Source organism: Paramisgurnus dabryanus, chromosome 9 (assembly GCF_030506205.2).
Source record: "Paramisgurnus dabryanus chromosome 9, PD_genome_1.1, whole genome shotgun sequence".
NCBI lineage: Eukaryota > Metazoa > Chordata > Actinopteri > Cypriniformes > Cobitidae > Paramisgurnus > Paramisgurnus dabryanus.
Window position 1 is genome coordinate 7,853,889 of NC_133345.1, and position 18,190 is coordinate 7,872,078.

The 18,190-nt window shown below is 37.1% G+C and overlaps 1 protein-coding gene across 9 annotated transcripts in view; it reads right to left on the reverse strand.

The window, feature by feature from the left end:
* Positions 1-18,190, reverse strand: part of gramd1bb (GRAM domain containing 1Bb) — a 172,309-nt gene that overhangs the window by 37,618 nt on the left and 116,501 nt on the right. For 8 of the 9 annotated variants that reach the window (XM_065282898.2, XM_065282896.2, XM_065282893.2 and 5 more), the window contains one exon: positions 3,045-3,261. In XM_065282898.2, the coding sequence (XP_065138970.1) occupies positions 3,045-3,261 (217 nt within the window). Of the gene's footprint in view, positions 1-3,044; positions 3,262-13,837; positions 14,115-18,190 lie in introns of those variants that run through there. The other variant, XM_065282900.2, reaches the window with a different exon arrangement.

An 18,190-nucleotide genomic window follows, 5' to 3' on the forward strand; every position in this document is an offset into this window, starting at 1 on the left:
AGAAAAACACAAGATTCAAGATTAGATCAGAGACATTTTATATGACATCAGCAAAAATATATCAAACTCTGGGAAAAGTGAAAAAGAAAAAGAAAACAGGAAGAACAAGCGACTATAGTGTATATAACATATATGACAATATATGAAAGCCACTGCTGAAATCAGACAAACAAAAGAATCACGCTGAGACACTGAGGGCAAATGTCAGAAGAATTCAATCCACTTATTTATCTATCCATCCAATTATCCATTACTCCATCAATCCACCGTTACTTTATCTATTAACCCATTCATTATCCCTTCATCCATCCACCTATCACTTCATCCTCTATGCACTCATTCACTATCCATTCATTCATCCAATTACCCATCCAGCCATTACTTCATCCATCCATCAACCCATTCACTATCATTTCATCCATCCACCCATTCACTATCCCCTTCTACACCCATCCCTTTATTCACCCATCAATTAATCCACTCATCCATCCCCCTATTTATGTATCAATTTATCCACCTATTATTTACTATTCGTTCCTACACCCATCCCTTTATTAACCCATTCATGATCCCTTCCTACACCCATCCATTTATTCACCCATTATTTGATCCACTCATCCATTCCCCCATTGTTGTATCCATCTATCCAACCATTACATCATCCATCCATCCATCAACCCATGCACTATCATTTCATCCATCCACTTATTTACTATTCCTTCCTACACCAATCCCTTTATTCACCATTAATTCATCCACTCATCCATCCCCCATTCATGTACCCATCTATCCACTCATTACTTCATCCATACATCCATCAACCCATTCACTATCATTTCATCCATCCACATATTTACTATTCGTTCCTACACCCATCCCTTTATTCACCCATTCACGATCCCTTCCTACACCCATCTGTTTATTCACCTATTATTTGATCCACTCATCCATCCCCCTATTCATGCATCCATCTATCCACCCATTACTTCATTCATCCATCGACCCATTCACTATCATTTCATCCATCCACACATTCACTATCCCTTTCTACACCCATCCCTTTATTCACCCATTAATTCATCCACTTATCCATCCTCCCTATTCATGTATCCATCTATCCACCCACCCATTACTTCATTCATCTATCAACCCATTTACTATCATTTCATCCATCCACCTATTCACCATCCCTTCCTACACCCATCCCTTTATTAACCAATCAATTCATCCACTCATCCATCCCCCCATTCATGTATCAATCTATCCACACATTACATAATCCATCCATCAACCCATTCACTATAATTTCATCCTTCCACCCATTTACTATCTATTCCTACACCCATCAGTTTATTCACCCATTAATTCATCCACTCATCCATTCCCCATTCATGTATCCATCGATTCACCCATTATTTCATCCATCCATCAACCCATTCACTATCATTTCATCCTTTCATTATCCCTTCCTACACCCATTCCTTTATTCATCCACCAATTCATCCACTTATCCATCCCCCTATTCATGTATCCATCTATTCACTCATTACTTCATCCATCCATCAACCCATTCACTATCCCTTCCTACACCCATCCCTTAATTAACCCATCAATTCATCCACTCATTCATCCCATTATTCTTGTATCCATCTATCCTCCCATTACATCAACCATCCACCAACCCATTTACTATTATTTCATCCATCCACCCATTAACTATCCCTTCCTACACCCATCCCTTTATTCACCCATTAATTCATCCACTCATCCATCCCCCTATTCATGTATCCATCTATCCACCCATTACTTTATCCATCTATCAACCCATTCACTATCATTTTATCCATCCACCCATTCACTATCCCTTCCTACACCCATTCCTTTATTCACCCATAAATTCATCCACTCATCCATTCCCATATTCATGTATCAATCTATCCACCCATTACATCTTCCATCCATCAACCCATTCACTATCATTTCATCCATCAACCCATTTACTGTCCATTTCTACACCCTTCCATTTATTCACCCATAAATTCATCCACTCATCCATTCCCATATTCATGTATCCATCGATTCACCCATTACTTCATCCATCCATCCATCAACCCATTCACTATCATTTCACCCTTTCACTATCCCTTCCTACACCCATTCTTTTATTCATCCACCAATCCATCCCTCATTCAAGTATCCACCCATCAACCCATACACTTTCATTTCGTCTATCTACCCATTCACATCCCTTTATTCTTCGATTTACTCATTCACCCACCCACCCACCAATTCATCCATCTCCCTATTTATGTATCTATACCTTCACCCAACCAATTCCTATTCATCCATCCTTTCAATCATCTATTAACCCTCTATATTTTCTTCCATCCACCCATTCACTATCCCTTCCTACATCTATCCATTTAGTCACCCATCCATTCGTCCACCCACCCATCCATCCCTCTATTTATGTATTTATCCATTCACCCATTGCTTTATCCTCCATCCATCGATTTACTGTCCCTTTCTACATCCATTCATTCATCCATCACTTATACACACATTACTTTATTCATAAATCAACCATTCACTATCATTTCAATAATCAACCCATACACTTTCTCTTCCTACATCCATCCCTTAATTCACCCATCCATCAATCCATCCATCTAATCACCCATTCACTATCATCTATCCATATCCTATTTATTGATCTATTCACCATCCATACATTTATCTATTATCTATCATCCAAATTACAAATTTGCTAAAACATTTTATTTATGTGTACAATATTCTAAAATATTATAATGCACCTATATGGGCTAGATTGTTTGGATGTGTAGTTATGTAATTGTTAAAGCAATGGCCAAAGCAATCCATGTAATCCACAATACCTACACTACCAAAACAAATGGATGCTATGATTGGATAATAGGAGGCTAACTGGCAGACAGAGGAGGGTGAACCAACGGTTGTGACTCAGGATGGAGGGGAATCAAAGAGGAACCCAACAGGTGGGTCTGGCTAAGTAACGTTCATACCTTCGAGTTCTTGCCCCCGCTCCGTGTTGACTGCCCGGAAAAGGTGCGTGTGACCAGCTGCTCAGGGGTGGAGGGTGACTTGGAGTTGTCGGAGTGCTCTGAGCTTTTCTCCACCATGTTGTTGTCTGTCTCTATGTTCTGCAGAGTGGGAGATCGACAGCGCTTCCGCAGAACCGGAGAGCAAGCAGGGGAACTCCGGTTAGAGTTACTGGCAGTGCTGCAGATAAAAAAAAACATAAAGACAGAGTCATACAGAAAGTTCAGAGAGCAAACAAATAATGTTATATTTTGATTCCACCATGTCATTGATCAAGCCCCAAAGGCTTAGGTACAGCATATGTCAAAACAAAACCTTTAAGTCTACAGAACTAAAACCTTCTTAACCGTCAATATGTCCACCTTAAACCCTACTGACAAAACCAATAACATCAGTGTTACAAACTGCCTCCGAAACTTTTGTCCATCATAAAAATATTTGTTTAATTTTTCTGCGAGTATTTTTAGAGGTGTTTTGACAATTCATACCCACTGTACAACTGACCGCCAAAATCCAGAATGGCAAAAGTTGATTCACTTTGTCTTGCAGCACAAAGCACTGTATGAAAAACAAAGTGCAAATAATTGCAGATTATACAGTATTGTGCTCGAGTAGCTTTTCACTTATGTCATTCATAGTGAATAGTGTAATGTTATAAAGACTTAATTTTGAATAATTTAGCAAATTTTGTTGCAAGACATTTATTAAGACGCATCGAACTCAGTGTGCAAGCAATGAAAGATGAATACGAAAAAATGCATTCGAAAATTTTAGACTTCAGTGTGCAAGGATCTTTACTGTTTTCTACATAACATCATCCTACATAATGTAAAGAACATTCTGTCATAATATAACTTGATAACTTAAAATCAATTTACGAGACTTTAGCCTGGATTTCACAGACAGGGTCACAAACACATCAATACAATCATAAATGTTAAACTCTACTGACCTCTGCAAGTCCACTTTGGACAACATTGACCTCAACAGATCCATTATAACATTCACTATAAACAAGTATACTGGGAACAATGTCAATATAGTCGGGGTGTTCAGACACTGGGTCTCATTCACTAATAACTGCATACGTTTTTCGTATTTATACCCACACTTGAACCTCTTGCGAAAACTTTTCGCCTAATTCACAACACGTGCATATGCACATGAATTTGTTCTTATACTTGTTCTTACGTCAGTCATTTGGAGTGCATGCAAAAGGTTGGCAATTTGCATAAAACACGCCCAAACCAGCTCCATATAAGGGCTTTCCACAGCGCTGGTCGTCCACAGAAAAATTTAGAGCAGTTTGTCACCGAAGTAAAAGAGGTAGAAAATAAATTCATGATCATATTTATTACCGGTAATATTCTGTTATGCTTTGCATTTTTGATTTGGTAGGTTTTGCTGTCACTGGAGGAAGCCAGTGCTTTGTGTCTACCGGAGTAACAAGAAGTATTGGATACAATAAAAAAGACATTTATTAATATGACATTTAATTAATATGACAGAGACACGCATCTGTATCTAAAATAAAACAGACAGGACATGAAGTGATTGACGCTGGACATTAGGCATTAAGCAGACGCTTTCGTATAGAGATTCAAAAAGTGAGGAAGAAAAGCGTAAACATTTGTCATTACGTGCATCTTTTTTATATGTGTAGAAAAAATAAGTAGGCTTTAATAATGTATAATATCCTCTATATCAGCGGTCTCTAACATGGTGCCCGCAGAGTCTGTGAGTTGCTCACCAAAGGCATTAACATTTTATTAAAAGACTCAATTTGTATATCTATTTATTACCCATTTTAGCTTGTATGTTAACATTTAAAACAATGATAAAACAAATAAAAGTAAAATAAAATAACATAACATAACATTAGAGTAAAACAAAATAAAACAAAATTTTGAGTAGACTATATCAAAAAAGTAGCTCGCCAGATTGTTTTATCCATTGTGGTAGCCCTTTCTCACAAAAAGGTTTGAGACCCTGCTCTATATAATAATAATATAGGTAATGTAAATAATAATATATAATATAGAAAATATTATAATATTAAATATAATAATGCAAATGTTATATATCCACATTATTATATTCATTATAATTATAGCCTATTATTTTATTATAGTGTACGTGATTACTGCATACGTTTGTTATTTGTTGTTCTTAAATTTACATTTAAATCATACATTTAGAAGTAAATTTAATACAAAAGTTTTTGTTGAATCATGATTTGTTTGTGAAAACATCCATACATGCTTAGTGGATGAGACCAATTAAGAAAAACAAGGCAAACTGTAGGAACAACGCGACTTTTATGTCCCATGGGTTACTTTACAGTAGGGGTGACCCCGAATAGTCGAAGATTCGATGCATCGATAGGAGAAGCCTGATTCGACTACCAATCTCATAGTCGAATCGTCGCAGATGTGTTATGAAATGAGGATCATTTAATTTTGGCCGTATGGGTGCACACATTATCTGATTTCACATATAACAGCTTTCTCACAATATATCAGGGACGTGCACAGGATTTTTTAGGGGCAGTTGCTCTGACCTATATAAAGGGCACCCCCCCCCCAAATTTTTTTTATTTAAACTCACGGCCTATATGAAGGACTGGGAATAACAGGGTCTTTATTAAAATCAGCAAACATGTTTGCCTAATGCCTACCAAAAAAATTGTAGCCTAGGCTGCTTGTCTGCAAGCTGTAGCTAGCTGCTATCTGTCTGATTATTTAGGCTTAAACGTGGCAAACTCAGCCTAGATTCATGAAGATTTTAACAGAGGTGGAAAGAGTAGCCAAAAACTTTACTCAAGTAAAAGTACAAGTAACTAAATAAATAATTACTCAAGTAGAAGTAAAAAGTATGCAATGAAAATAATACTCAAGTAGCGAGTTACTAGTTACTCATGAAAAAATAAATCTAGATATACACGCGCAAACACACACACACACACACACACACACACACACACACACACACACACACACACACACACACACAATACAGTGCCCTCCATAAGTATCAGAACTGTAAAGACAAGATTTTTCTGTTTGCTGTGGAGACCAGAAATTGGTAAGATAAATATCAGTATGTCAGAAGTTTAGAATGTCACATTTTATTAACCTTTGTTTATGTTTCAACACATACATGCTTTAACAACAAAGAACAACAGCATTAAATGCTGACTTATGTATGTTGTACACAAATGCACATAAGTGAATCAAACTGATCCAACACAATTTATGCTTTTTATGTGTAAACAATCAGGACACAGCTAAGTGACCATAAAAAAAATAATGTGACAGATTCTGTAGTTTTGTCTCATGTTCATCTTTTAATGTTTAGACATTTCTTGACTCCACAACAAACAGAAGAATAACGTTACTTATGAAGGGCACTTCTACAGTATGTGTAAAACTGCAACGTACACAAACAGTACAGAAAAAAGAATACAAACACAGAATAGACAGGCATTTCAAATTAACAAATTAACTCTAGTCTCAATGTTGATGTAGCTTATAGCTGAAATATCAGACAAGTAAACTGACAAAAGTTTTGCATATGTATAAAGTTAGAAATCTCCTCAGATGGTCTGAGGACATTGACAGTTTACACTTACATAAAAATGATTTTATACAAAACTCATGTTTTCTTACGTTGTCATGTCACGTGTGTTTTGTGAGAATCACTTACATCATACAGCACAGTATACAGCGAATCAGATGTCAATCATCGATGGATTTTCTTCAATCTGTGCTACAATGCTTCTGGAGGTTGCACGCGTTTAACTGTGTCTGACGATGGACGAACAGGTCGCGTGTATGTAATGGCGGGTACATGTGTGAAGTTTTGCTTTTAGTTAAAAGATTGGTAAATTAATTTCCACGTCACCCAAAACTGGTTATATTCTGCGTGTTTCTACATAGGTTACGAGTAAAACAGCTTCGGACGATTCCGTTTTGGCAGCGATCTGAACAATTCATTCAAACTGATTCGCGAACCATTTTAAAACGCTTGGCCCATTCGCTTTGTAAAGAACCGACTCAAAAGACTCATTTATTTTCAACACTCATCTCAAACGAGTCATTAATTCGCGAATGCGCCAGAAACAGGAGATAGCAATTTAAAAATAAAATACAAATTTCGTAATTAATTAAAATACACAGTAACGAAGGAACGCTGCATAGTGTAAACGAAGTAAAAGTACAATTTATTTTTTTCCACCTCGGAAGGGCAACTTGAGTCGAGAAGGGCATATGGGCAGTTGCCCGGGCAACCTGAGCAACCCCCCTGTGCACGTCCCTGCAATATATTAATATACTGCATATTATGATAATGCTGCAAATAATATGTGAAGTAGCAGCTTTCAATAAATATTTTTAAAATGCGTTAATAAATCCAACAACCCCTGTGACCGGACTTCACGTCCATAAGAGGTCTCTATGTTATTAAAGCCTTGCCTCTTTGTTTCGACATTTAAAAGACAAAGCTGGCAAATTAAACTATGTCTTTCGTTCTTTTAATAATTTCTATATTTTATTTTATTTATAAATCACTTTGGGTTATCTGATTTAACTATTTGGCTTGTGTTTTGTTTCCGTGCACTTGAGGCATTTTGCATATTTGTTCTGCACTTTGTTACTTCTGACCTTATTTTATTAAAAAAAATTGTATTTATTATAAACGTAAATTCCGATCTAATTTAAGTATGTAAATTTTGGATAGCTTTTCGTTGTATCGATGTTGCGCTATTGCGTGCTGGCCATGCTTGCGCATGTAATTTAGCCGAACGGTGCTCTGCGTCTCATATTTAGGAGTTCATCAAACTAAACATTAAAAAACGGATGTTTTTCGACGAGTATAAGTTTTTAAAATGTATTTAAAACATATATTGTCTATCTTAAAGTTAAACTACAAAACAGGTAAGCCGTTTTTTTTATTTCGGTGATGAAACGAATCTGCACCGAACCTATTTCTGCCTGACACGAATGTCTTTCTTGTGATTTAATATTATGGTCAGTCGGTGTTCACTTTCAAATTATAGCAAAGAGATTCCTGAAATAAATAATATCATCCGGTCTTTCTGTATCTAAAGTGAATACAGAGATGATCAAAGTCAAAGCAAGCAAGCAGGTATTTCTGTGCTAAATAATAACGCGTAGTGTCTATATAATCATTAATTTCAGTGTTTTTCTTGTTATAAATTAACGTTTAATGAATTGTAAATAAAGATTAGTTTTTATCATTTACAGTCACAATCACAAATTATTTGTCATTTCTCATTTGTCGGGTTTTTTTGGTCATGACTGCTTTGACGCGCAATCTCCAAATTAAATAAAAACACGTAATTGTAGCCGGAGTTTCCAAGGCAGGAATACCTTTGTTATTTTTTTAGGTTTAGTTATCAAAATGTATTTTTGTGTGATGTTCTGTAGATCGTGGCTTTAAAATGTTATGAGGAATAATTAAACAAATGTTGCCTTACATTTTACCTTAAAAAAAATATATATAAATGCATCGTCAGTTTTGTCTTCGTTTATTACTTGAAAGACAGTTTTGGTCACTTTATCAGACAGTTGTTTATGTGTGCTGTTTGTGAAAGAAAATAAAAGTTACCAATTTGTACCTGGTCTGGCCCCCTCCCAACCCATGCATACAAACATAGATGATTCGACTATCGGTCGACTATGGAAAGATTCGAAAATTCTGATTCGAATATGTAAATCCTTAGTCGAGGACACCCCTACTTTACAGTCTCCAATTAACCACATTTCATTTTTTTACAATCCTTTAGTCAAACTTATGCACATTCACTATGATTAAATACACTCTCTTTAGTTTTGAACATCGGTAATCATTGTCCCATTACAGGATCTTATGTAACGTCTTACATCACTACTGACCACAATTGTTATCACAATTGTAAAACAAGGTCAACTCTACAGCTTCAGCAGGGCCTTTCGTGTTTGTGTGTGTGTGTGTGTGTGTGTGTGTGCATGTGCCATGTGTTTTTGTGAGAGCTGATCACAGTGTTTAGCAGAAATCACTGCCCACTGAGGGCTGTCAGGTGCACGGCTTTCTACAGTCTCATGTTAATCATAGCTTTACACCAGCAATTTAGTAGACAGATGAAAATCACTGCTTCTCAACTATTAACTTCAATTCATAGCCTGACATAGTTTTGTGCTAATTTTGGTTTGTTTATAATGTTTGGAAAAAAATAATTAGAAAGAGAAATTACAAAGTAGGGGCTCTATCTTACACCCGGCGCAATGCGCGACGCAAGTGTCTTTTGCTAGTTTCCACCCTGCGCAATGATAATTTTCACGTTTAGCGCCACGTTGTTTAAATAGAAAATGCATATGCACCCCCTTTTGCGCCCATGGGCGTCCTGGTCTGAAAACGAGGTGTGTTCAGGCGCATTGTTGGCGCGTTGCTATTTTGAGGCAACCTAAAAAGACTACACCATTGACCAACAAAAACCTGGTCTAAAGGCTAAAGTCAATGGCGCAATATGTTTTTTGTTATTTAAAGAGCGCATTAGTAATATGCGCCAATACACGGGAGGACAACGCGGGTTTGCTTATCACATACATGAATGCACAGCAGCACAAAAATGCTTTTAAATATGAAAGATTAAAGGGTTGAATGTAAAATATTATTATTGAGTCTCTTGGACATAAATGAGGACTAATTATGAGACGTTAGAAGGCACAAAGAGCTGCTTCACCTGCAGCCTGGTAAGTAAATAAATGCTTTGCTTTAAACAAATGCATCTGTTTTTAAATGTTTTTTCAAATGCTACCTCACAGATATATTGTATATGATGACTCTGTGGATATGGTGGGATTAGAAACATTTTTAAGTAATGATTAAAAGTAATGAAAACGGAAGCTGTCCAAGTGCTGAAACGTGCAGAGAGCCGTTTGTAAATTCTTTATCTCCTGTTTGTTACAAATAAAGTATAGTTCAAACCTTTTCTTACATACTTGTAAATTATTTTTGATGATATTGGATAGCCATACATTTAAAGCAATTAAAAGCCTGCTTTTTTACTTCCATGACTAAAAGAAAACGGGTTTTAAAGGTTTTAATAAAAAAATAACATCTTCAATACAGGGTGAAAAAACAACACAATTTTTTAACATGAATCTTAAACTGGGGATCTTCTTCCTCCGCTTAGTTTTTCAGTTTACAAAGTCCATCATCTAAATAGGGTTTAGACATAGCGCAAGCGCAACTGGCTTTAAAAGGGGATGAGAGCTGAGACTCTCATTTGTTTATTGCACGTTAGGCCCAAAAAACTCATTAGTACTCATGACCCACAGTACTCATTAAAAATAGGACCAACCCTTTTCGACCATGCGCTCGGCGCACAAACCATTTTTCCCGTCGTTAAATTAGGGAAAGTGGATTCGGACACGCCCATTTAGAGGTTGCACTGTGCACTTTAGCCAATGCGCTTAGATCGTTAAAATAGGGCCCTATATCTCTTTATTATCTCTTTTATTTGTTGGACCAGTGCTAATGATGAATCAGATCAATGTATTTATGAAGGACTGCGCTTTATTTTGTTTCATTTGTGTCTCTTACAGTATTAAGTAAATTACACTGTCTATCTAAATAAGTATTATTTGTTACAACAGAATTGATGCAGACGTTTTAATGCCTTGCACAAACCTTTAGCAGTTTTTTAAAGTCCAGGTAAAGTCTATCTTGAAAATTGTTTTTAGGCAGGCCTAAAACAGTGGCTTGGTGACACACTTGAGCCACACACATGGGCACCCACACAATCGCAAGCATCCATTCAGGTTGTAGTGGTTTTTAAAAATTGAGAGAAACGGCAGCTTTCCTGCGAGTGGGTGTGGTTTTAGCAACGATAGCGGACACGCCCCCACTGCTTGAGAACAGAGAATGCTGCTTTTTTCCAAGATTTTAATAAGTTTTTTCTTTTACTTTTTTTTCATAATTTAAGTTTGGTTGGGTGGTTAATATCACATCACATTTTTCTGTGTTGTGACAAACTCAGAAATTATGTAATATCTGACTTTACATGGACTTTAAGACAATATGTAATTCTTTTTTTTATATATGGACCGTTGGTTTTTCCGCACAGAGTTGGTGGTTTGATTTCTTTTGTGTTCACAAAGTAGGCAAAACCTGACCCACATGCACTACAACAGAGCCGACCATTTGTATGCATCTGCTGCCAGTAAACCATCATTTATCACGTCACACACTGGTGGAGGGGCTAATGGTCTAACAATACTGCTGTACACCGTCTTTACTCAGAGTCTTCTGTCTGATGGCATCTATTCACCAATCAGATCTCATCAATATATACTGTTTCTCTGTTAATCACAAACAATGCGTTTCATTCCATCCTGCGTTAAAAGCTTTAATGTGTAAGAGTATGAGGAGAGGAGCCAAGAAGATCCTAAAATAATGGGAATGCCCCCCTCGCACACACATACAGTTTTCTTGTGCTGTAGCCTGCCATGAGTGAATATGTTTCCATGGAAACAGTCAGCGGAGAACTGGCCAAGTTTGGAAGTGTTTGGAATCCAAAGGGGGAGAGAGAGAGAGAGTGATATGTTAGATAATGAACGCTAAATGCTAAATGTCTCCCCCCTGAGTAAATGTGTGTTTATGTCATCAAACAGTAAATGCGCAGAAAAAAACAAAATAACTAATCAGAGGGTTTAATGTAGCCAAAACACAAAGTCTGTTACACGTACAACACTGTAAAAATGTGATGTACATCTGCTAGCATAATGTTCCCACATGCAAGTAGAATCCTGACATGAACCCTGCAGCATTAACGTTGCTATGGTAACAAGAGTGTTGTGAAATATTCATAGTATGCTGCTAAATATAACAGCTCTGCTCACACGACTCAACACAATCCATAACTAAACACCACAAAGATATTTCATTCATTCATTTATTCTCATTTCATTACCATGGTGACAATAGTTTGTGCCAAAATATGATTTACTGTATGACCTTTTTTATTATTATTATTATTTATTATTTGAACATTGCAAAACCATCATTTAAACATCAAAAGGGTTCAACTCTTTCTGTCATTCTGTTAAATTTCTATTATGATAGTAGCTGATAATGCACTCTTAAAAATAAACTACACAATGCGACCATTTTTTTTTTTTTTTTGCTGTTCAATAAGAAACCTTTAACATCCTGTTGCACAAAAGGATCTTTAGATTATAAAATCGGAAGAAAGAAATGATTCTTTAAAGAAGCACATCATTGCTGTGAATTAACTTTTTAACAACTTAATTTTTAAAGTCCATGTAAAGTCTTAAACATTGTTTCTAAAAACACATGCTAAAAATGTATTGCCAAAACACGCCACAATGACTGTAAACTATGTACTGAATTGCAGAGTTAGATCGTTTTTCACTATTCAGGATTGTTTTAGGCGGGTCTACAAAGTTGGTTAGATGATGCACTTGAGCTTACACAATTACGAGCATCCATTCAGGTTTTAGCGGTACTTGAAAGTTTAGAGAATGTGCATGGTTTTAGAGCCGACAGCGGACACGCCCCCACCACTTGACAAAACTTATTTTATTCACATGCCGTTTTTCCATCATTCAAATTTGGTTGGGTGGTTAAAAACACACTTTTCTGTGGTGTGACAAACTCAAAACATTTAATATCTGACTTTACAGGGACTTAAAGTATGAGTACACCAATACTGTAGTACCTTAATTTGACAGAAATTACAATATGTCAAGTAAAGTATTGGGCAATCCATCTATTAACTGTCTGCAATAGACAAGAAATCAAATACAGTTACAATCAACGAGGCAGTAAATGATGACCTAAACAGTAAATGATCTCACTGCCACATTGTCAAAGGGGGCCCAAAACCCACCCAGCTTTGGCTCTTTGAACTATCACAGGACCAAACAAAAACAGACCGATAAAGTTTGCCATGGGAAGGTCTTTGGGCTGTTCCGGAAGGCTGTGTTTTCTCTGCAGTATTGGCTGAGCCTGAATAATGACCAAATGCCAGGACTCTAACTAACACACACACGCACATGCACAGCTTTCTAATAGTCTGTTGAAAGGAGTAACCAATCAGAACTGCAAATATGTTATACAACATGTTAAAATAAAACTAGAATAAGTCTGTTAAAGTAGTGTGTATGTTTTTAAATGGGCCAGACCTCTATCACTCAACCTGTCTGTCTATCTATTACCGTCAACATGGAAATCCAAACAAAACCTGGTGCTTGTGTACAAACAAGACACTTTTTGTTTGGTTCATGAAACCACAAGACAAAAATATTGCACATAAATGTACAATATTATAAACAAATTGTATAGTAAGACAATGGCAATGACAGTTAAAATGTACTAAGCTGTAGGTAAGCAGATGTGGGAAAAGTGAGGACCAGATGGCTGTGTGCACCCGCCATGGACACCCAGCGTGGGTGTGACAGAGCCCATGTGCCACACCCAACTGATGCTGCCAAATCAAAACAAATGCACACACACACATCTCGAAATAAGAAGAGATGTACAAATCTAAACTGATTTAGATGCTTTGGATACCACAACGCAGCGGTATAAACTCGCAAATCTACCTTGGCTCGACAGGCTTATGCACACAAAGCCATTCAAAGAACCGTAACTACCGCAACATGTAATCTCGCAACCTTAAGATAAAATCTCTAATGAAATTACAATATCGGTCGTATCGGTCAGGACTGACCTGGCTGCCATGTATCACAAATCCACTGGTCTTCGCGGCATCAGGAAAAGATGGATGGTTGGAGAGATGGAGAGGGAGAAGAAAAGAGGCATTTCCAAATGGATGAAGAAGACAGTATGGGTAATGAGCGATCTAACGCTCTGCCTTCGATGGTATCCCTACCCCTTTACTCATGCTTGTAGCGCCTGTCTCTCTCTCTCTTTCTCTCTGCACCACACCGGCTTTGTACGCATCTGAGAGCTCAAGGCACGGGAGAGAGAAATATCTCACGTGTTATTCTGAGGGGGTGTTGGAGGCAGACGATAGGGAATGAGAGACGTGGAGAGAGAAAGAGTGGAAAAGAGGAAGGTATGAAGGGTAGGTAAAAAAAGATGGATATAAAACCTATCGCATAAAAAGATGAGAACCAGAGAGAGAGAGAGAGAGAGAGAGAGAGAGAGAGAGAGAGAGAGAGAGAGAGAGAGAGAGAGAGAGAGAGAGAGAGAGAAAGAGAGAGAGAGAAAGAGAGAAAGAGAGATGCATTCTGGTAGCTCTATGCTGTGAGCCAGTTGGCTTGTTAATTATTCATGCTTGATGAAAGAAACAGAGCTGACATCATTTACTTTCAGTTCACTTTACAGACCACACATTCACAGTTACAAGTCCACAAATATTCCCAAAACGCACAGAATGACATATTTACAGTTTAACATAAAACGTATTGTTTAAAATGTCTAATGAAAATTAAGGATAACCATCAACACTCTTAAAAAGTGCAATAAAACAGTAATGCCACAGAAGAACCGTTTTTGGTTCCCTAAAGAATCATTTAGTCAAAGGCTTTGGTCAAAAATTGGTCGGTCGAAAATGGTCCCAAGATGTCACTGAGGCTGTATACTTTAAAAAGGTCCTAATATGTACCATTTACATATTAATATTTACCAAAACTAAAGGTTTGTTTCTAACAAGCGGTAAATAAATGAAAAGATCTGGAATGATTTCTGACCCATTAATAGTGTGAAAATAATTGTTTTCGCTCTCAGCATTAGGGCAGGATCAAGTTTGACCTTTTATGACATTCTGAGCGTGTGCACACAAGCAGATTTCTGGGAAAGATCAAAGCCAAGACATTTTAGAAAGTTATTAAGTTTTCGGATATCTGCAAGACCTGGTTTAAATTGCTTATTTATAAGGTAATCCAAATGAACAAGTTTCCCAGTTATCAGCACACATAGACATTGAAGATTACTACGGACTTTAAATTATGACTTGCAGCTAAATGTATATGAACTAATGACTGAAAAGTGCAATGCATTGCCGAGAGCATTTAGCTAATATCATCATATCATTTTTGATGGATGTGTCATTTAGTGGCTTTTACTGTACGTCTAAGCATTTTAAATACAACAGCAGAAAAAAAAATTTCAATGGTCCCTTTCAGTTTTGCTAGATTTACTATTTATAGGTATGTGTTTAAAGCTGCAAGTATAACGCTTTTTAGCTTTGAAAAAGGTGCTTTTCAATAAAAAGAATGTTTTTATTTGCATTTGGGGAAGACATGGTCAAATTAAAAAAAGAAAAAACATGCAGTGTTTTCCAATCTTCAACACTGCAGAGATAAGTTTAAAGAAGTGGTGAATCAAATACTCAATTTTAACTTGATAATTTGTTATATAAGAGGTCTTCATACTTAAATGAACATCCTGCAAGTTTCAGAACTGAAAACGTCCGTGCTACTGAAATATAACAGTTTTTGGCACCAAGCCAGTAAAACAAGCCAGTGTGGAATTCGGAAAAGTATGACGTCAAAGTAGAATTGAAGCCCCTCCCCATAGCCAAATACAAGGACCACTTTTGTAGCCCCCCCCCCCCACAGCTTCGCGTGACACACGTGTGTCTCAATAATAAGTAAACATGTATTTAAAGATTGCCAAATGTAACCAAAATGACTTTTAAATACATTTTTTCTGAGAGACTTTTATTTTGACGCGGTGATCTGAAGTAACCATGGAAACGCATTTTCGGTTGTGGAAGAACGGTCTATGGGAAGAACACAGACGCTGGATAACGGAGTCTCAACATTAGGAATGCGTGGATAAAGTTTGCTTTTGAAGAAGTTCCAGCTCGAGTGGGGAGTGTTTACTTTGTGTACACGGATTCATTTGTAAAGAAGTCGATGCTGGATTTGCAGAGAGACTGTGATTAAAAACACCACTAATATTGGATCTGACAAAAATGACACAGCAGTACAAAGTAAGTTTATTTAAGTTACTGCGTTTTACTATTGCTTTGTTAGAAGAGATCGCTTGATATGTCTGTTGTAACATCCGTGTCTAAACACGTATGTTTGACTGTTTTAATGTACTAAAAACATTAAACGATTAATAAAGATACACCACTTAACAACACGACTGTAATTTAACGGTAGAAATATACAGTGTTATTGATAAAGAAGGATTTATCAGCCGCAGTTTAGATTCTGATGCCCGCTTACTGTGTTGTATACGGTAATTTAGGCGAGTTGCGTTTGAAAGGTCCAACACTCAACAAAGCTTTTTTATCATATAACTGTGGTATGTAACATTACGTGTATCTAAGAGCAACCTCACAAGCACAATAGAAATATACAAAGTTATTGATAAGAGCTAATCAGCCGCAGTTTATAACCTGATGCGCGCTTACTGTGTTGTATACGGTACTTTAGTCACGTCGAATTTAAATTTTTGTTTCTACTATACGTATTGTCATTTATGTGTATCATCTTTAGCACCCAGAATCTTTTGTGGCTCAAACATATATGTGTTCGGCTGCTATTTTTGCACATTAATGTTTTTAAAACATTTGCCCACATGTAATGACGGGGAAGGTCTTCAGTGCGGCCCGCCCCTTCAAACGAAGCTTTTCTCCAGAGAGCCACTAATCCATGTTACAAAATAGCCTATTACTTATTGCTTTTGATGTTTTTGAATGTAAAAACCACGCGAACATCATAAGTAGACATCAGACAACAGTATAAAACAATAAAATCGATCAATTTACCGCCCCTTAAAATTAATTTCACAACAACAAAATACTAATGTTTTTACATAGAAAAAATATTTTTTTCTGACTCTGAAAAACTTGCGCTCAGTGTTTTACATTTGCTTTTGGGCGACTTTGTCACTTTCGAGGTTTGCTTTGTTGAAATTCAACAGACGCTGGACTGAAATCGTCATAATACAAATAGAAATGATGATTAAAGTCTGGAGTGGTCTCTTATTTTTTCCACAGCTGAATACATCTAGCAATGTATAACCAATATCGGGCCTCATTTTCCAGATGGTTTTTACAGCATTACAACAAACAACAACTTTTAACAGATACAGAATTGTAATGTAAACATCATTGGATAAAAACACAGAAATTTAAGCAACTGTAGTATCAGGCTGAAAAAATGTAAAAAAGTAAAGGGGCTTTGAAAACTTTCTGGGAGTGTTTTCTCACCTGCCTTATTTAGTGCGGTTGAATCATGCTAGAGTTCATTATCCCACTCGGTGCGGTTTATCTGGGCCGGTTATAATGCAGCAATCGATGCGGGTGTGACCACAAGCGGACCAAACAAGCGGTATGCCTTCAAACGAACTCTGAAGTGGTTTGTTTGTGGTAAGAATGTGATAGTAGTGAGATAGACCTAACTGCAAAAAGTACTGCACATTTTGAACTAACCCAGCTGCTGTAGTGGATTATGGGATAAGGTAGTGTTTGTTGACAGTAAGCACGAGCAACAAAAGCGTGATGGCAGCTCGCGGACAAACTTCACAGTTTGCATTGCATTAAAACATCATTTTCAAGCCACCTCCGCACCTCATTCTCAAATGAATAGTTTGCCTAAAATGGTGTATACAAACTATGTAGTATATAAAGACCATGAATACAATCAGAATGTGCAGTCGGCTCTCAATACTATATAAACAGCGGCGTGCTGTCTGCTGTATTTTCCTTTTCCTTTGTTTACTTTAAACGGAATTTCCTGCACGTTGATTCTGACCAATCAAAAAGCAGTTTAGGAAATACGTTCAAAGACACATGTGGCCAACAAGTGATGTGAATGTTATCACATGACTGCATTTTGGTTAGTTTCAACAGTTTTTTGCCTTTGGTCCAAACCAAATGAACCGAACTACAGATGTGAAAGGTGTGAGTGTTTGTGTCCTGTAGTAAAATTGTTAAATCTAAATCGCTGAGAGATTTTAGCTGTCAGCTGCCTTTGTTCGCTTTAAAGCGTTGTCATGGCAACCTGGCCTTGGCAGGACACGACTGAGTCGGAAACTGCCAGTGACGGCGGCTATCGTGCAGAAGCCATATCCATGGCGACGGCGACCCACAAAGAGGCAG